Source organism: Zalophus californianus, chromosome 3, assembly GCF_009762305.2.
Source record: "Zalophus californianus isolate mZalCal1 chromosome 3, mZalCal1.pri.v2, whole genome shotgun sequence".
Lineage (NCBI taxonomy): Eukaryota > Metazoa > Chordata > Mammalia > Carnivora > Otariidae > Zalophus > Zalophus californianus.
In genome coordinates this window covers 162,446,951-162,467,839 of record NC_045597.1, presented here as the reverse complement: position 1 = coordinate 162,467,839, position 20,889 = coordinate 162,446,951, and the positions used below count along the sequence as shown (strand labels likewise).

Genomic DNA, 20,889 nt, shown 5'->3' with positions numbered 1-20,889 from the left:
CTGGGATCATGACCTGAGCCGAAGGCAGACGCTTAACGACTGAGCCACCCAGGCGCCCCTTGCTCCCTTATTTCTGATATATACCCAGCAATCAGACTCAAATGCCAGTTCCTTTCTTCCCAGTAAATGTAACTGAGATGGCTCTTCACTGGTTGCTTATCATTTACTCCCGGCCCACCCTTCAGAATTTCTCAATTTGATTTCTCTGCTCCTCTAAGTTACAATCTTTGCTCCAGCGGTCAGGAGCCATCTTGCACTGTACGCCAAAGGCTTCTCCTTACTTAAGAGGTCCATCTCTATTCATTTGCCAAAACTTCCTTCAAAGTCTAGCTCGAAGTTTTAAAATCTTTCCAAAATCACCCTATCAAAGCAAATACTTCTTTAACTCTGGCATTCCTGTTCAGTGTTGATATCCTCAGTTTCTACTACATTAACTTAAAATTCCTGATATGTTACCTAAGTGTTCTAAATTTTCAGTCTGTGTCAACTAAGCTACAAATTTTCTTTGCGGGCAGTAGCACTGTAGCCCTGTTTTCTTATAAAAGAAATTCAGAGAAGCTAACCAGTCACCAATCTCCTAAAGTCAAATAAAGCATTACACAAAATTCACGGAGTTCCAACTTGTTACTGAAGTAAAAGTAGAAAGTATGGGAAACAAGGGGCAGATTTTAACAGCCATGTTTTTTTAAAGGGGGGGGGCAGTGTTACATTTGATTGAGCACTAAGTACCAGGAGCTGTGCTAACATGTTTGCATTTACCATTCCTTTTAATCCTAACAATAAGTAGTAGTTAATTATGCTGATTCCTGATAAGAAACACACAGCCCAACCAAAGGATTTAATTCTGTTGAGTGTCCGACCTCGGTGCACACCGGAATCACCTGAGAGCATTAAAAACTATTGGTACCTGTATCCAACCCCCAGGGGTTGTGATTTAATTGGTGGAGGGTGTTGGAATAGTCATATTTTACTTAACCTAGAAGCTGGTAAAAAAGGGTTCCAACAATATTTACAACTGCCCACAGCTTTAACTGACTTCTTCAGGAAATCTTACATTCTTTTCAGTTGTTACAGTCTCAATAATTTAGATGATTGATGGTAATGACCAATTGTAACTTTTTAGGACATTCAACACACTTGTGAGTAGTAGGTTCTCAATAAATTACTACTAAACTGAGCTGCAGAATTTACAAATGTATTATTGCTCTCAAGTACACAGAGTAACTTGGATTAGGCTAACAAAATATTGTCCTGATATAGACAAATGACAGGTCATGTTTGTTTTAAAAGTCAAGAACATTAGTAATTAATATTCAAACAGCTTAAGTCTCCAAATTATCTTTTAAGTTGCATAGGTAGTTTAGTACTGTAAGTAAGCCTTCCAACCTTTTACTATATAGGCTTGCCTTCAATACTCATCTTGCATTAACATAAATCAGCTTAATTCTTGTTAGAAATTTCACAAGAAGTGATTCTAAAAAACATTACTTTGAAGGTTTCAAGTTCAATTAAAAATACTAAGGTAGTAAAAACAAGACAACTAAGGTGAAAGAGAACAAAGTGCTTTTCAAGACAAATGTTCATTTATACCAAAAAGAATGTTTCTCACTAATAAGGAACTTGCATTAACAAGTGAAGAAAAAGGAAAAAAAAAAGGTACAAACAGAAGTCCATAAATCCACACTAGACCATCACTTGAGCACTATAGTAAAACTTACTGTTTTGTACTTCAATTTTAAAAATCTATGTTAAGAACGTATGTCAAAGTAATTACCTTAGTTGCCTTAAGTGTATGTGTTCTACTACAAAATGAACAGAATGAATACAATAGGTGGTGCTGTGCTCATTTCTCTGGTAACAGACTCCCCCCGCATTGTACCTTTATCCCTGGGATCAACAAGCAGGTCATCAGCTGAACAAGGGCTCTCTTCGCTACCTTCGTTTGAGATGGTGAGGAATGATGTGGGGGACACAGACTGAGAGCGGCTGCTATTGTTGCTCCCCCTGTCTGCCCCACCAGGGGTCTGCGTGTCGATGCTGCGTGTGCTGCTACTTCTCTGGACGAGGGGGGGAGGTGCACGATGGCCATCTGGAATATCTTGTGGCTGTGATAAAATTTTAAAAACATACGCGTATTTATCATCGATTTCAAAATTCACCAGAAAAGCACCCAAAATCAACCTTCCCCTATTGTGCCAGATGACTCACAGATCAGAAATGCCCCATTAGGCCTGACGAGAAAAAAGCCTTTGTGTTGCTCCATAAGTGACATCCCTGTCTAATATGACTGCCCTGCCAAACAATGAGCAGCATATGCAAAGACCCTGTATTCCCAGGGTTAGGCCCAAGACAGGTGGTCAATGCTCGCTGAGTGATCAATTGTAATGAATTAGTTATCATGTGCTAACTATTTTTAAGCTTGTAAAGAACTGCCACGGCAAAAGAGAAAAGAGGAGAAATCTAGGTGTAACCCTAAGTTCCATATCAGAAGAGAAGGTTATCCATTGCGTGAACCAGTGATACTTGATGACAGGTCCTGTTACTTTCTCCCTCTGCCCACATACATCCCCCTGAAAGAGTTTTTCCAAAGAAACCTTCCTTAATAAGGGAAAGGTTAATGGTAGCAATGGTAATTATAGGGGGAAATCAAGAACATTCAGAGGAAATCTTGTGTGGCTCACTTGGCAGGAAAACCAGCTCCCTGTACACCTTTGGTTCATTTACCTTTATGACATCAGGAGGTTACTCCCATCCTGCAGGATGGACAAGACAAGAGGGTATGGGAGCTGTGTTTTTCTAAGCTAAACCAACCTTTAATCTTCATGGAGAGGATATCTTAAGCATCAATAACTACTTAAACTCCCCAATTCCTCTTTCACTGAAGAATGAAAGCTTAAATATACTCTGTGACATGCTTTTAAATATAAAAAGGAATTTTCTGTGTCTTACATAGGAATCATTCTTATATCTGATATGTTTTTGTTTTTTTTTTTAAGATTTTATTTGAGAGAGAGAGAGGCAGAGGGAGAGGGAGAAGCAGGCTTCTCATTGAGAAGGGAGCTGGATGCAGGGCTCAATCCCAGGACCCGGGATCCTGACCTGAGCCGAAGGCAGACACTTAACAACTGAGCCTCCCAGGTGCCCGGTGTCTTATGTGTATTAAAGGTAAGCAGAACTACACTTCATGATCATAAAGCCAACCAATCAAACAATAAGGAACAGGAAGATTCATGCTTAGAAAGTATTTGAAGTCATATCCCTCCCTCCCAACAAATTTGGAATCTAAACTTTTGTTACATGGAGTTATAGCAAATGAGAAGTGTATCACCTGTCTAGTGATTTTTAAATATGTATAAACAAAAAGTAGTTTCTGTTCAAGGACCTAAATTTAAGTCATATCAGTTGTGTCTATGAGATGCAAAGAAATGACAACTTTTCATTCACTTGCTAAGATAAAAGTTTTTCAAGAGAGACATATTTTCATTGTCTCTCAACGAGGAAGGAACATAAGTAAATATGGAAACTGAAATTGTAACTTTTTAAATAATTAGAATAGTTAATGTGTAAGGACAATTTTAAGATACAGAATTACTTACTATAAGTTGTTCTTCCTTTTCCCCAGTCTCTTTAATGATTATTTCAATCTCCTGATTCAATCCTTCCACACTATTCCGGAACCGGGAGCCTGTTGATTTGGTGATGGGAATTACTGGAATAAGTGCACTCTTTGGAACAGGAGCCTGAAGAAAAAGCAGTGGAGGAGGGAGAAGAAAGCTTTAATATGTTTCCTTTAAATTCTCTAGTTTGAAGCATACTTCCCATTGACATGCATAACTAAAATAAATCAAAATTAAGTTTACAGGCCTCACAAAAAGCGTGAGTAACCATCAAACATGCTCTTTGGTATACACAAAATATAATTTAAAGCCAAAACTCCAGACAAGCAAGGTAGAATTTAGAAGTTTATTCACATCTATGAGGACTGTAAAGAGAGGAATACTAAATGGATAAAGGGAAATACTAAAGAATGTCAGTATCAAAAATTCTTTTATGACTGTAATAGAGTTCAGATTTTAGAACATAACTTAAAAAGTCCTCCAGTGTCACAATTATCTATAGTCCAGGGAAAAAGTTTTTTGTTTTTTTTAAAGGTTTTATTTATTTATTTGACAGAGAGAGACATAGCGAGAGAGGAAACACAAGCAGGGGGAGTGGGAGAGGGAGAAGCAGGTTTCCCGCCGAGCAGGGAGACCGGTGCAGGGGAAAAAGTTCTTTCTCCCCGGGAAAAAGTTTTTTAAAAGGTGATTTATCAGAAAAAAATATTTTGGGGGCGCCTGGGTGGCTTAGTCATTAAGTGTCTGCCTTCAGCTCAGGTCATGATCCCAGGGTCCTGCGATGGAGCCCCACACAGGGCTCCCTGCTCAGCAGGAAGCCTGCTTCTCCCTCTCCCACTCCCCCTGCTTGTGTTCTTGCTCTCGCTGTCTCTGTCAAACAAACAAACAAACAAATAAATAAATAAAGTCTTAAAAAACAGAAAAAATATTTTGGTTGGAAAAAACAAAATCAGTCTCAAAGTCCACATATAGCAGCAAGATTGTAGAAATGAGCATAACTTCCCTGTGATGATTTTAATATGTTAAGGGAAAAAAGATATAATTCATTTTCCTCTTTTTCCACTGGCACAGCATTACTTTTGAAAAGAAATAACTGATTACATAATTAAAGGATAAAACATGATTTCCTGACAAGATAGCTCAAAGTAAAATATGAAACAAGAATGATAGAGTTATCTGCTAAAGTTAATAGCAACAGCGTGCCAGAAGATCATCGCACTTACTGTCCTGCTATCTAGTAAAGAAATGTGATTCTTCATTTAGGGGGGTTTCTTTGAAAAACCTCTTTCAGGGGAAGGTGGGCAAGGAGACAAAGGTAACAGGGCTGCCAAGCATCACTAGTTTCCATTCAGTGGATACAACCCTGTTGTATGATATAGAAACTTCGTGTTAAACCTGTATTTCTCCTCTTCTGTAAATAAAAATATTTATTTATTGTAATATAATAAAATAAATAAAAAAATTAAAAATTTTATAAATAATAAAAATTTTTATAAATTAAAATTTATAAATAAAATTTTATAAATAAAATTTATAAATATTTATAAATAAAAATTTATAAATAAAAACTTCTAAAAATAAGCATAACACAACAATCTTTAGAAAAGGCAAATTTCCATCCTTGGAAAGTTTGTGAGGAAAAAAGCCAAGAGGAAGCTTCAATCTGGAGTGGACAGAAAGAAGAGATGGAAGTGCAAAGGGAATAGTAACATGGGAAGCTTGAGGGTATGGAGAGAATATTGGGGAACAGAGGGACTAAAAAGGGGGAAAATGAAAAGATACTACTAGAAGAAAATAATACCTGAAAAAGACTGTGAAAAGACAAGAAATTATTTTAAGAATAAAATACCTAATAGGGAAGACACAAAATACGTTGTAGCTACCATTTATAGAGCATCCATCCACCATGGGCCAAACACCACAGGTCCTCTGTCATTTTCAGAACCACTCTCTGAGGTGGTTGCAGTGTTCCCCAGGTTACATGCAGAGAAAGTGAGACTCAGGGGCCCAAGAATAATGAAGCAATGTTGCCTCTTAGGCATCTCCTTATCGCCACCGCCTAAAAGAGTCTAGATCAGACATGAGGCTTATTCAACAAGGCTGGTGCTATGAACAATGTCTGCGTCCCCTTTTAAAAATCTCTAACCCCAACGTGGCTATTATTTTGGAGCTGGGGGCTGTAAGGAAGTAATTAAGGTTACAGAAGAATGGGGACCTGATCCCATATAAGAAAGGAAACCGTGAGGTGACAGGAAATGGATTCAGGCTAAAGCAGTTAGAGGTTAAAAGAAATCTACAGCTCATGAGCCTGTAGTGGAGAGCATATTAGAACATTTCTGTCATGCACTCATCCTACCTATGCCTGAACTCTCCCCGTGTCAGGAAATAATGGCAGACCAAGAAAGATCTCAGGACTTAGTACATATTTAACAAATAGGTTTTTTTTTTTTTTTTCAACTCTAAGCTTAATTTCCTTTTCTGAATGTCACAAAAAAAGTAATAGCTTGCACTGGATGCCATTTTCAGATATGGCATTTGGTTTATAACTGTTAAGTTACTGAAATGAAGAAGGAGACCAGAAGGGAAGGATGCTCTGACAAGGTTTTTGCAAAATGTTGACCTTCTTGGATTTAGAACTATAAGTATCTTCAGAACAGAAAGCTTAAGTTTTCTGGCTATTATGCTGGGAAACGCACATACACAGAAACCTGCCAGTATCATAACCAACTGTACATCTAGTTACTGCTTGTCAAGGTAGCTAAGAAGTCATGCCCTACACAGCTGGTAGGCTTTTCTCAAGTATCATCTAAAGAGCAGCAAGTATTTAACAATAGTTTAGTCTATTTAAAGCAAAGGAAAGAAAAGAAGGAAAAGAAAGAAAACTGCCACTTCCCTAAGGTCAACAGAGCATTTTAAGTAAATGAAGCAAAGGTTCAACTATAATTAATTTAACTAGTTATATAATTAGAAGAAAAGTAATCCACTCAAGCTGCCTAGGAAAGATTTTCTTCATTAAACACACTATTACTGTTCCAGAAGTAGAAGGTAACAGGCTTCTGATTTCATTCCTCACATAAACCATACTCTAAAATATCTAAAAATTAAAAAAAAATTAAAAAAAATAAAATATCTAAAAATTTTTAAAAAATGATTATACTTAAACTTTCATGCTTCATTTCAAGGACTCTTAGGGAATTTTATGTGCATGTGTGTATAATTTATTTTTCCCATATCTATACATGTTTCTGTAATATAATTTGTATTTCTAAATATAAATCAGTATATGCAACTATAAGTGAGTTATCATAATAACAGAGATCATCTTTAGACAGCACTGAAAGATTAAAAGTTCTTCACTGTATTAAGGTAAATCTCTCTTCTAAGATCTATCCTTTGGAAACATCAAGAACAAGGACCTCCTATTTTCTCAACTTTTGTTTCTTTCTCTTCAAATCAGAATATTTTCCAATCAATTAAGGGTTTTAATTAATCTCCATTATAAGGATTTATTTTTCCATTTACATTCTCCGTATGTCTATATACATTACTGTTTAAAGATCAAATTCTGCCTGGGGCCCCTGGGTGGCTCAGTAGTTAAGCGTCTGCCCTTGGCTTGGGTCATGATCCCAGGGGCCTGGGATGGAGCCCCACGTTGGGCTCCTTGGTGAGCAGGGAGTCAGCTTGTCCCTCTGCCTCTGTTCCCCTCAACTCATTTTCTCTCGCGCGCACGCGCTCTAATAAAAAAATCTTGAAAAATAGAACAAGATCAAATTCTGTCTAAAAACTGAGAGTTAGCCAATAAAGAAAGAAAAGATCACCCAAAGGTTTGGCCACTACTGAATCTTCTAAGATCAATCTATATTACAACTTAAATACCTGTTTCAAAGTGTGGAGGTAAGACTGCGCACAAGAGAGAGATAGGAAAGATGGGAAGAATACCCACTCAAGCAGTAGCTGAATAGGGAAAAGAAATACAGAGTTAAATTTTCAAAGGAAGAAAAATGTGCCTTGAGAGGCAAGTAGGATAGAAAAAGATCTGGTCAGCAATTCAACATAGATCTAGGAGAGAAATATGTGCCAGAATATAACAAATATGAGCCCAACATAACAAAAGGGAGGGGAAAACTGATGTCTACAATGGTTAAAAAAAAAGAAAAGAAAAGAAAAAAAATTTAGAACACATCGGGGCTTCCGCGTGGCCCTGATCCCTCTTGCCCTGTCCCCATTACTTTCGTTCTGTCCTCCAGCAGTCACTGTTCTCAGCTGGTATCCGCCTTAGTTCTTCTAAACTGCAGTGGTACTCTTTAATAAAGGACGTGGCAGAAGTACCTACTCTTTTGATTTCTAAGTGGTAAGATCTTTAAAAATTTAAGAACAGCAATCACTTCCCGGCATATGAAGATTCCAGTGCAGAGCAGCAATTTCATTTTTAAGGTGCAATGCCCCTGATTCCTCAGATGAAAATAAGTTTTTTCCTTTTCTACATTTCCATCCATCCTTTTCTACATTTCACCATCCCTTTGCTCTCAAACCCACCTAGGCTGCTACAAAACTATAGTGTCCACAGCCCGTATAAAGTAAGAAAATCCTAGGGGAGGCCTTTCTTGCTTGAGGCTGTTAACAAACAGCCAGAAAACACCTGCATGATATTTTAATTCTCACCTCTAAATTATTTTATGTGGCTGTGAAGATGCCAGCATCTCCCACTCCTCTGTTTCTAACATCTGATTCTAATCCCTAAACAATTCTGAAATGTGTTGGCTATATTTTCTAATGAGAGTATTTCTTGAAATACTCCTTAAAAATATGACATTTTAAGCATCTGAGGGCTTTGTCAATTTTGGAAACCAATGAAATGTGAAAGATTCTCTTCTAAGAAACTTGGCAGCATTTATTCCTCATAACAAATAATTCCCCCCCTGATTTTCCAGGGAAAGAACCACTCAAAAAAGTATGTGAGAATTCTTTTCTAACTGTAATAAATCCATTGTAAGCCCAAGAAAAAGACCTTTTGTTAACTAGTGGTTGTGGACTATAGTACTATCAGAAGAGCAATACTGTCCCTTGATTGTTAAGGAATACTAAAGGAATTTCCCCAGTAAAAGTAACCTACATTATCATGAAATACAAACAAAAAATTTTAATAACTTGGAAAGCCCAAGAGAAAAGTCAAAGACTCCTCCCCCAAAATATCAAAGTTCTTAACCAAATAATGGAAAATCTATCCCTAGAAAAGTAAAAATATAGAAAAAGCTTTAAGCACACACAGATACTTGACCCAACTAAATGGCCGAAACTTGGGAGATGCTCTACAGATTGTTAAATATTAAAAATATTCCTGAAGCATTTGTAGTAACATTTTTCCATGTTAAATACCAAAAAAAAAAAAATATATAAAGAAGAAAATATGGTATGATCTCAACAAGAAATGCAAAGAAAAAAAGAAGAAAATGTCTTTACAGGATGAGACTCTGGATGATTCTTTTGATTTTTTAAAAAAATAACACTTTTATTAAGATATAATTTTTCTATTTGGTATTTTTTGTTTCTAAAATTTCTGTAATAAGCATATAAATACTTTTATTTTTTTTAAAGATTTTATTTATTTATTTGACAGAGAGACACACAGCAAGAGAGGGAACACAAGCAGGGGGAGTGGGAGAGGGAGAAGCAGGCTTCCCACCGAGCAGGGAGCCCGATGCAGGGCTCGATCCCAGGACCCTGGGATCATGACCTGAGCCGAAGGCAGACGCTTAACGACTGAGCCACCCAGGTGCCCCTAAATACTTTTAATAATAAAAGCTTGGGGCACCCGGCTGGCTCCGTCAGTAGAGCGCAACTCTTGATCTTGCAGTTGAGTTCGAGCCCCATGCTGGGTGTAGAGATTACTTTAAAAAAATAAAAATAAATTAAAACAAAATATAGTCCAAAATTTTTTAAAAAAATAAAAGCTTTAAAAAATAAGTTCACTATGAAATTGGCAGAAAAACCTGCTGAAAACCCAACTGGCTCATTACTTCGTTTATTTTAGGTCCTACCTCAAACAGCCTAAGATTTACTAAGCAATTATTATGCACCAAGAATCGCATTGTTTTATAATATTCTATCCCATTTAATCCTTAGGACAACACAACAGATATTATAATGCAAAGAACCTGAGGAACTTCATACAGTTAGCAAGTGGCAGGACTCAGATCTAAGCTAAACCAGTCTGACTTCAGAGCACCTGTACTCACTCTCTATACTGTTATATGACCTCCTAGTTTACTTTTTGGTTTCTACCATATCATCTAATTTCTAGACAAACATATTTGTATTTTATGTATTTGTTTTTAATGTTGGTTGGTAGGTGTTTTTTATAAGAGCTTATGAAATATAATTTACAATACCATACCATTCACCCAATTAAAGTGTAAAACTTTTGCTTTTTTAATGATTATTGAACAGAGATGTACAACCATTACAATTAATTTTAAAGAATTTTTTTTTATTTATTCATTTGAGACACAGAGATAGAGAGAGAGAGAGAGTGCATGAGCAGGCGGAGAGGCAGAGGGAGAGGGAGAAGCAGGTTCCCTGCTGAGCCAGGAACTGGACATGGGGCTCGATCCCAGGACTCTGGGATCATGACCCGAGGTGAAGGCAGATGCTTAACCATCTAAGCCACCCAGGCACCCCATTACAATTAATTTTAGAAGCACACTAAAAAAAATCCCTCACCTATTAGCAGTCACTCCATTTCCACCCAAGCCTCCTCACCACCAATCTATAAAGTGTCTCTTCAGGTTTGCCTATTCTGGACATTTATGGGGGAATCATATGTGTTCTTTTGCGTCTGGGTTCTTTCACTTGGCGTAATATTCTCAAGGTTCCCCCATGCTGTGGCATGTATCAGTACTCCCTTTTTATGGCTGGATAATATTCCACTGTAGGATACACTACATTTTATTTATCCATTCACCGGTTGATAAACTTCTGGGTTGTTTCCAAATTTTATGAACCATGCTGCTATGAACATTTGTGTACAAGTTGGTTTTTTTTTAAGATTTATTTATTTTAAAGATTTTATTTACTTATTTGAGAGAGAGTGTGAGAAAGAGCACAAGCAGGGAGGAGGGAAAGAGGTAGAAGCAGGCTCCCCACTGAGCTGAAGGCAGACGCTTAACTGACTAAGCCACCCAGGCACCCCTACCTTTATTTATTTTAGAGACAGAGACAGCATGCATGAGCAGGGGTTAGGGAAGAGGGAGAGAGAGAGTGAGGGAGAGAATCTCAAGTGCCGGAGCCCGATACTGGGCTCAATCCCAACCCATGAGACCATGACCTGAGCTGAAATCAAGAGTCAGACCACTCAACCAACTGAGCCACCCAGGTGCCCGTGTGTACAAGTTTTTATGTGAACATATGTTTTCAATTCTCTTGGGTACATACCTTGGAGAGGAAGTGCTGAGTCATATGGTAACCCTATGTTCAGCCTTTCTGAGAAACTGCCAGACTATCTTCCAAAGTGGCTGCACCACTTTAAATTCCTATCAGCAATATGTTAAGGGTTCCAATGTCTCCACATCCTCTCCAACACTTAGCAGTCTTTTTAATTTTAGCCATCCTAGTACGTATAAAGTACTATCTCACTGGAATTCTTAATTTCATTTCTCTATTGAACAGGGAATGATGGTGGGCATCTTTTTCAGGTGCTTAGTGGCAAATTGCATATCTTCTTTGGAGAACTCTCTATTTAGAACCTGTGCTCATTTTTAAAATTGGGTTATCTTTTTATTACTGAGCCACAAGAATTCTGTATATATTCTAGATACAAGTGCTTTATCAAATAACATGATTTGCAAATATCTTCTATTTTGTCGGTTATATTTTCACTTTTTTGGTAGTGTCCTTTGAAGCACAAAGGTTTTTAATTTTGATAAAATCCAATTTATCTACTTTTTCTTTGTACTTTTGGTGTCATGCCTAACAAACCACAGCCTAATCCAACCCCACATTTATGCCTGTGTTTTCATCTAAGAGCTTTTAGTATTAGCTCTTACATTTAGGTCTTTGATCCATTTTAAGTTACTTTTGTACATGGTGTGAGGTAGGTGGATGTATTTTTTTTAACTCATGTTTTAAAGGCTAGAATTGGCATTCCCCGTTCACTCCTCTCTCTCCATCATTCCCTTCTAACCAATCATCAGCTAACACAGATTTTAAAAACTCAGAATCTGAAGTCAAAATGCCTGGGTTAGAGTACTAGCTCTGTCTCATATGACCTAGAACAAGATCCCTAAATTCTCTGGGCCTTAATTTCCTTGTCTGTAAAACAAAGACAGTAACAAACCCAACCTCAAAAATGAGGATTAAGTGCTAATAATACATACAAATGCTGAGTAGAGTGTTTGCCATATTGTAAGCACTTAATAGACTTCAACTATTAATTACTGCTTTCTAAGTATCATTCAGGTTTGGCCATTCTCTCTAGTACCATAGCTTCTACCTTAGTTTAGGTCACCATCATTTCTTACTTGGATTATAAACCCTATTCTTTTTTTTTAATATTTTATCTATCCATCCATCCGAGAGAGTGAGCGAGAGTACAAGCAGGGGGAGCAGCAGAGGGAGAGGGAGAAGCAGGCTCTCTACTGTTAAGGGAGCCCAATGTGGGGCTCGATCCCAGGACCCTAAGATCATGACCTGAGCCGAAGGCAGATGCTTAACCGACTGAGCCACCTAGGATTCCCTATAAACCCTATTCTTAAATGGTTTTCCTGCCTCTAATCTTGTCCTCTTCCAAATTCATTCTCTACTCTGAACTTATAATAACCACTATTAAAATCAATCCCCTGCATTTAAAAAAAAAAAAGTTCTCTGGTGCTCTAGGACAAAGTCCAAACTTCTTAACAACTGAGACATGAAGACTTTTAGGTTTGGCTGCTATTTAACTCTAGCCTAATCTCTTACTATTATTCCTACCTGGAGGCATGATTTCTTCCACCTCTAGAAGACTGGTTAAATCAGCTTTCAGGGATCTGCTTAGATAGCACTTTCTCTGACAAGCCTTTATAGATGGCTCCAGAGCCAGTCCAAGGATAATACCCCTTCTGTATCAGTGTAAACTCTCCCAAACACTACCAACACATTCATTACACTGTGTAATAATTTTTTTACTTATATCTATCTGAGACTTGGTGGGGGGCAAGCCCCAATATGTATCACTGCAACCCGCTAATGAGTACTACAGTATGAGCCATACAATAGATATTTAAATAAATGTTGCATGGATGGAGGAATGACCTCAAAAGTACATAATCTCAAAGTGGGGTACTTTTCTCCACTAGAGAGAGAATCAACTAAAACAAAACAAAATCCGTAACTTCGTAATATTTTCATGTTCCAGAGTCTGAAAGTTTCAATTAAACATGAATACCACTGTCAGAGCTATCATGATGCACATGTGTTTCACCTCTGGTTGGCTATGAGCACTCAGAAAACTCAAGATGTTTGCTGTGTCAAGTGTACAAAACTTAAGTTACATAAATTTATTTTTCAAGTTACTCTATTTTCTAGTCCTTACCTTCTGAGAAGAGATGTTTTAGAGTTAAACATGAACTTTGTGCAAACACCAATAATGTTATTAAACAAATTCAACTTACAAGAGGGGAAAAAAAGAAATTTTGGTTAATTTTACTACTTTAATTGCTAATTTTAATGCAACGTTTAAAAAAATCACTTCAGAAACTTAACTAACTCCTAAAACATAACACTTAATTCAATGAGGTTCAATCTTTACCCCTATTCTACCTGAGGATAAAAATATGAGTTTGGAGATAAAAAGTGGCCTTATCCTTAGAAATGCATACAAATTATTAATGGATAAATTAGAGTAGAAGGTTGGCAAATTCACCTATAAAGCTACCTGTGTCTATAGCCTTTTGAAAGTGAAGAAATTTGGTTTTTAATTAGTATTCCAATTTTGACAGTTATTAGTCTATTCAAATTATTTTCTTTTTTGTCAATTTTACATTTTCTATTTCTCCAAACATAAAACCAATTGGTTTAGGTTTTTAAATGTATTAGCATGTACTCACATTTCATAATTAAAATACCTTATAAATGGAAAAAAAGCTATCAGAAACTACAACCAAACTATAAATTTATGGAATCAAATTTGACCCATGTATCAACATTTAAGGGCAAAAATAATTTGAAAAAATATATACCTCTACTTACACTTTCTCTTGAAAAAAATCCACATATACTTGGCTATCAGAAGCTATCGACCTATAAAAGGGGTTGGCAAACTTTTTCTTGCTCTTTTTGCCAAGGATGCCATCAAGGGCAGTTCATAGGGTTCTATAAAGGAATCAAAGCAGTTAAAGGTTTTCCCCTACCAAAAGATTTTGTGAGGTGTATCATTATTATCCTTAATCTTCAGATGAGGAAATTGAGACTGAGAACAGGTTGTTCATCCAGGGTCTGATTCTATAGCCAATGCATATCTCTTATTATTCTGCCTCAATATACTGAATTGATAAAGACAAAAATATGATAAATCAAAATATGTAATTAGCTATGCCTTCTAAAAGTCAAATCACAGATCACTAAAGGAAAGTATCATTTATCGACAGTATTCCGAGTTTTTTTTTTTATTAAGGCTGATTCAGTATTTAATCACTGTTTCAAATATGCTTTTGGACATTTTTGTTCTGAAGAGTTACCTATAAAATAATATATCACCAGGAAAACAATAAATCCCTTGTTTGGATTTTGTGGTATTTGTGCTCCTACCTGACACTGGTTAATAGCTGCATGGTTGCCATGAAATGGAGACTGTCTTTCTTTATCTCGATGATGTCGACTGCTGTGTTTACTTCTCTGCAATTGCTGGCGTAATTTTGCAATCTGAAAAGGGGAAAAATAAAAAGTGCATCAGAGTTTTCCAAGCTACATAAAACATCCTTGCTTAATAAGAACCAGTAAAATTCACCCTTAATAAATCTTTTGACTTTTAAAACCCTGTCAAAAAATCTGATTTATTGTACAAAATTTATATATATACACATACATTATGTGTGCACATATGTGTATCTTTCTTTTGGAGACAAAAATTATGTTCCAACACTGTTCAGAGCCTTCAAGCTTCCCAAGTACTAAACCAATGAAGTTTTCAGCACTTAGAATAAATTACATTATAGCTGTCAGAAAGAATTTAAAAATAATGAAAATTATTCCCATGGTCCTAAAAATGAGTCATTTTATTTAGATTTCTTTAAACACCTAACCTTCAATAGCTCCAAAAATTAAACAATATTTAAAAATCAATTCAAGTTTAAACTACCAAAACTGAACCAAGGAGAAACAGAAAACCTGAATAGACCCATAACCAGTAAGGAAATTGAAACCTTAATCAAAAATCTCCCAGCAAACAAGAGCCCAGGGCCAGATGGCTTCCCAGGGGAATTCTACCAAACATTTAAAGAAGAATTAACACCTATTCTTCTGAAACTGTTCCAAAAAATAGAAATGGAAGGAAAACTCCCAAACTGATTTTATGAGGCTAGCATTACCTTGATTCCAAAACCAAAGACCCCAACAAAAAGGAGAACTACAGACCAATATCCCTGATGAACATGGATGCAAAATTCTCACCAAAATACTAGCCAGTAGGATCCAACAGTACATTAAAAGGATTATTCACCACGACCAAGTGGGATTTACTCCTGGGCTGCATGACTGGTTCAACAGCCGCAATTCAATCAATGTGATACAATACATTAATAAAAGAAAGGATAAGAACCATATGATCCTCTCAATAGATGCAGAAAAAGCATTTGACAAAGTACAGCATTGTTTCTTGCTTAAAACTCTTCACAGTGTAGGGATAGAGGGAATACATCTCAGTATCATAAAAGCCATCTATGAAAAACCCACAGCGAATATCATTCTCAATGGGGAAACACTGAGAGCTTTTCCCCTAAGGTTAGGAACACAGCAGGGATGCCCACTATCACCACTGCTGTTCAACATAGTACTAGAAGTCCTAGCCTCAGCAATCAGACAACAAAAAGGAATAAAAGGCATCCAAATTGGCAAAGAAGTGAAACTCTCACTTTTTGCAGACGATATGATACTTTATGTGAAAACCCAAAAGATTCCACCCCAAAACTGCTAGAACTCATACAGGAATTCCGTACAGTGGCAGGATATAAAATCAATGCACAGAAATCAGTTGCATTTCTATACACCAACAAGAAGACAGAAGAAAGAGAAATTAAGGAGTCAACCCCCTTTACAACTGCACCCAAAACCGTAAGATACCTATGAATAAACCGAACCAAAGAGGCAAAGGATCTGTACTCAGAAAACTATAAGAATACTCATGAAAGAAACTGAGGAAAACACAAAGTGTAAAAACGTTCCATGCTCATGGACTGGAAGAACAAATATTGTGAAAATGTCTATGCTACCTAGAGCAATCTACACATTGAATGAAATTCCTATCAAAATACCATCAACTTTTTTCAAAGAAATGGAACAAATAATCCTAAAATTTGTATGGAACCAGAAAAGACCCCAAAGAGCCAGAGGAATGTTAAAAAGAAAAGCAAACCTGGTGGCATCACAAGTCTGGACTTCAAGTTCTATTACAAAGCTGTAATCATCAAGACAGTATGGTACTGGCATAAAAACAGACACACAGATCAATGGAACAGAATAGAGAACCCAGAAATGGACCCTCAACTCTAGTGTCAACTAATCTTCGACAAAGCAGGAAAGTAAATTCAATGGAATAAAGTCTCTTCAACAAATGGTGTTGGGAAAATTGGACAGCCACGTGCAGAAGAATGAAACTGGACCATTTCCTTACACCACACACAAAAATAGACTCAAAATGGATGAAAGACCTAAATGTGAGACAGGAGTCCATCAAAATCCTTGAGGAGAACACAGGCAGCAACCTCTTCGACCTCAGCCGCAGCAACTTCTTTCTAGAAACATCGCCAAAGGCAAGGGAAGCAAGGGCAAAAATGAACTATTGGGACTTCATCAAGATAAAAAGCTTCTGCACAGCAAAGGAAACAGTCAACAAAACCAAAAGACAACAGACAGAATGGGAGAAGATATTTGCAAATGACGTATCAGATAAAGGGCTAGTATCCAAAATCTACAAAGAACTTAACAAACTTGACACCCAAAGAACAAATAATCCAATCAAGAAATGGGCAGAAGACATGAACAGACATTTCTGCAAAGAAGACATCCAAATGGCCAACAAACACATGAAAAAGTGCTCAACATTGCTCGGCATCAGGGAAATCCAAATCAAAACCTCAATGAGATACCACCTCACACCAGTCAGAACGGCTAAAATTAACAAGTCAGGAAACAACAGATATTGGCGGGGATGTGGAGAAAGGGGAACCCTCCTATACTGTTGGTGGGAATGCAAGTTGGTGCAGCCACTCTGGAAAACAGTATGGAGGTTCCTCAAAAAGTTGAAAATAGAGCTACCTCACGACCCAGCAATTGCACTACTGGGTGTTTACCCCAAAGATACAAATGTAGTAATCCAAAGGGGCATGTGCACCCCAATGTTTATAGCAGCAATGTCCACAATAGCTAAACTATGGAAAGAGCCTAGATGTCCATCAACAGATGAATGGATAAAGAAGATGCGAGGTGTGTGTGTGTGTGTGTGTGTACGCACAAAACCTAGGAATATTATGCAGCCAACAAAAAATGAAATCTTGCTGTTTGCAACAACATGGATGGAACTAGAGGGTATTATGCTAAGCGAAATAAGTCAATCAGAGAAAGACAAGTATCATATGATCTCACTGATATGAGGAATTTGAGAAACAAGAGAGAGGATCATAGGGGAAGGGAGGGGAAAATGAAATAAGATGAAACCAGAGAGGGAGACAAACCATTAGAGACTCTTAATCTCAGGAAACAAACTGGGGGTTGCTGGAGTGGACGGGGGTGGGAGGGATGGGGTGGCTGGGTGATGAACACTGGGGAGGGTATGTACAATGGTGAGTGCTGTGAATTGTGTAAGACTGATGAATCACAGACCTGTACCCCTGAAACAAATAATACATTATATGTTAATTTAAAAAAAAAGGTTGACTAGCCCGCAATTGAAAAAAAAATCAATTCAAGCCATGAAATGCATTCACAGACACAATCTTTACATAACAAATACAATTTCAATCAATATCTTGTATTATTCCTTGAGTAAATCTTTATTTCTATATTATATGTAAAGTGCAAATATCATAATTATAAGCACAGAAAATGGTAATTAACATGGGGCCATAATCAACTTGGTTGTATTGGGTTACTGAATTTCAGAAACACTACCATTATATATAGAAATAATAAATGTGAATTTGTTGTATCATTACAATTTTATACATCTGACACTTAGGTTATGTTAACAGGTATGGACACTCATTTAATAAAACAAAAGGACAAAGAAAACCAAATAATCTGGTAAGTAATGTGTACATTTCCCCCATTCAAATCTTTATCCAAGCAATGTAGTAACTATTTTTCTGTTATTTTTCAGGTAAACAAAACCACCAAAAAAATAAAAACAACACAGAACAAAACAATGGAAACTGACAAATCCTTGTTGCCTACAACTTCAAGGAACTAGGCAAGGAAGGGATCAAACTTCCACACCAGTTCTTTGGAATTATTTTCCTGACCTCCTTAAGTTGATCTGTACTGCCCCACGATGCTGAACGCTTGTGAGACCCTTTCTTCTTTTCAGAGTATTCTTCGGCCCATGCACTCTCTGTCTATAATGGGAAAAAGAGGGAAGGGGTAGGTTAATTGCAACAAGATGGACAGACCTTGAGGGCATTATGCTCAAATAAGTCAGGCAGAGAAAGACAAATACCATATGATCTCACATGTGGAATCTAAAAAACAAACTCAGAGAAAAAGAAATCAGATTTGTGCTTATCAGAGGCACCAGAGGGGGAGTTGGATGAAGGTGGTCTAAAGGTGCAAACTTCTAGTTATAAGATAAATAAGTACTGGGGATGTAATGTATAATATGATGACTATACTTAACACTACTGGTATAGTATATTTGAAAACTGTTAAAGAGTAGATCCCAAAAGTTCTCATCATAAGAAAAAAAAAATTTAACTATATGAGGTAATGGATGTTAACTAAACTCACTGTGATAATCACTTCATAATATATGTATTCCAAGTCACGCTGTACAAAAACTTATACAGTGCTGTATATGTCAGTTTTATCTCAATAAATATGAAAAACAGTTTCATTTCTAAAAATAGTATATACTTTTCTATTATACAATACATTCCCATTAAAGAAAATTTAGTACTAGAATATTTAAAAACACAATGACCCAAAATTCTTCCAGCACCAGTTACTTTAACTATAATATTTTAGTCTATTTCCTTCATTTTTATTAATAAATTCTTAGTTATTATTTTTACATAATTATAAGTATAGCATTTCATTGAACAAATGTATACTAATAATAACCAACATTCCTGGGGCGCCTGGGTGGCTCAGTCGTTAAGTGTCTGCCTTCAGCTCAGGTCATGATGGTCCTGGGATCAAGCCCCACACTGGCTCCCTGCTTGGCGGGAAGCCTGCTTCTCCCTCTCCCACCCCTGCTGCTTGTGTTCCTTCTCTCTCTGTGTCTCTCTCTGTCAAATAAATAAATAAAATCTTTAAAAAAAAAATAACTAACATTCCTGTGATCTTATTATGTGCTAGGCACTTTGCTTTATGGAAGTACAGTGAAAGGTCTTCACTGTATTATCTGATTGAATATATACGAGAAGCTCTACAAGTTCTGCAGATAAGGAAGCTTGATAAGTTGCCTAATGTCTCACAGCTAAGAAGTGGCAAAGCTAAGATAAAAACCTAAGCCTCTGGAATTCATAATCTTAACCTCTACACTATGTCTAGTCTTGATTTAGATATCTGCAAAATATAGCCTCAAAAATGGCAAATCCTTAGTGGTTATACAAAATCCGGAATTTAAAGACACTGTATTAGGAAAAAAAAATACAAATGAGTTCTTAGTATGTGAAAATATGCCCAATCTCACCCGTTAGAGAAATCTAAGTTAAAACTTCACTGAGACTGGGCAATTTGATATCATACTCTTTCCTGTATTTTTGGTGAAGTGTAAATTAAATTAGTACAGCCTTTATGGAAGGGGACTAAGCAACTGCTGTCAAAGTTACAAATGCACATACTGTTTCACTCACCTTCTTTTGTAATTTATCATGCAGATGTACAAAATATATATCTTTATGCACAAAATAATACCGCATATTATTCCCGGTAGCACTATTTTTACAAGTAAAAGATTAGAACAATGTAAACAAAGGATTTGTTAAATAATGGTGTGTCTTTACAACAGAATACTTATTCTGCTATAAAAAATGAGTAAGGAAATTCACAATCTCTGTGAGATTGTTACGTGAAAAACTTAAGGTTCACTATAGTATGTACAGCAACTTCATTTAACCAGTGCCACTAGAAAGAATATACACATATGTAAAGTATCTCTGGAAGAATATACATAGTAACAAAAGAAACGTAACAGTGACTGCCTATTGGAAGGAAGATCCTTCCTTCACTGTATATACTTCTGTACCTCTTAAATTTTGTACTGTAAAAATGAATGTATAGCCTATTCAAAACAATACCTCTCTATATATGGACGGGGGTGGGGGCAGGACTTTTAAGGGAGAATCTTTCTATATGGATGGAGCAATCTTTCTATATGGATGGAGCAATGTCCGTAAGTAAAAAACAAGATTGTAGAAGTATATATACACATCACATATATAATATTCCTGCCAAAAATGTAATAACTTGAATCTAATTGTGAAAAAACAGACTCAAGTTGACAATACTCAACAAAAATACTGGCTTATACTCTTAAAAAATTTCAAGGTCAGGAAAGACAAAGAAAAGCTAAGGAACTGTTTCAGATTAAAGGATACTAAAAAAAAAAACATAACATCTAAATGCTTCTTGACTAGATCCTGGCTTACAGGAGAAATTACTACAGAGAACATTATTGAGGAAACTTAAAAGCACTGTATTGATGTTAAATCTCCTGGATGTGGTAATCACTTTGGTAATTTTTATTTAAATCCTTGTTCATATACACGTTTAAGTATTTGAAGAGTCAGAATGTCTGCAACTTACTAATGATTAGTAAATAGTAACAAAAGCAATTATATCTGCACCAAAAAATAAAGAAAAAACATAAAAA

General features: G+C 36.5%; 1 protein-coding gene across 3 annotated transcripts in view; it reads right to left on the bottom strand.

Moving 5' to 3' along the window:
- FAM117B (family with sequence similarity 117 member B) overlaps window positions 1-20,889 on the bottom strand; it is a 72,615-nt gene that overhangs the window by 10,003 nt on the left and 41,723 nt on the right. For all 3 annotated transcript variants that reach the window (XM_027590526.2, XM_027590527.2, XM_027590528.2), the window contains exons 3-6: window positions 18,320-18,412; window positions 14,394-14,507; window positions 3,597-3,740; window positions 1,880-2,105 (exon numbers count right to left, since the gene is read on the bottom strand). In XM_027590526.2, the coding sequence (XP_027446327.2) occupies window positions 1,880-2,105; window positions 3,597-3,740; window positions 14,394-14,507; window positions 18,320-18,412 (577 nt within the window). The remainder of the gene's footprint in view (window positions 1-1,879; window positions 2,106-3,596; window positions 3,741-14,393; window positions 14,508-18,319; window positions 18,413-20,889) is intronic.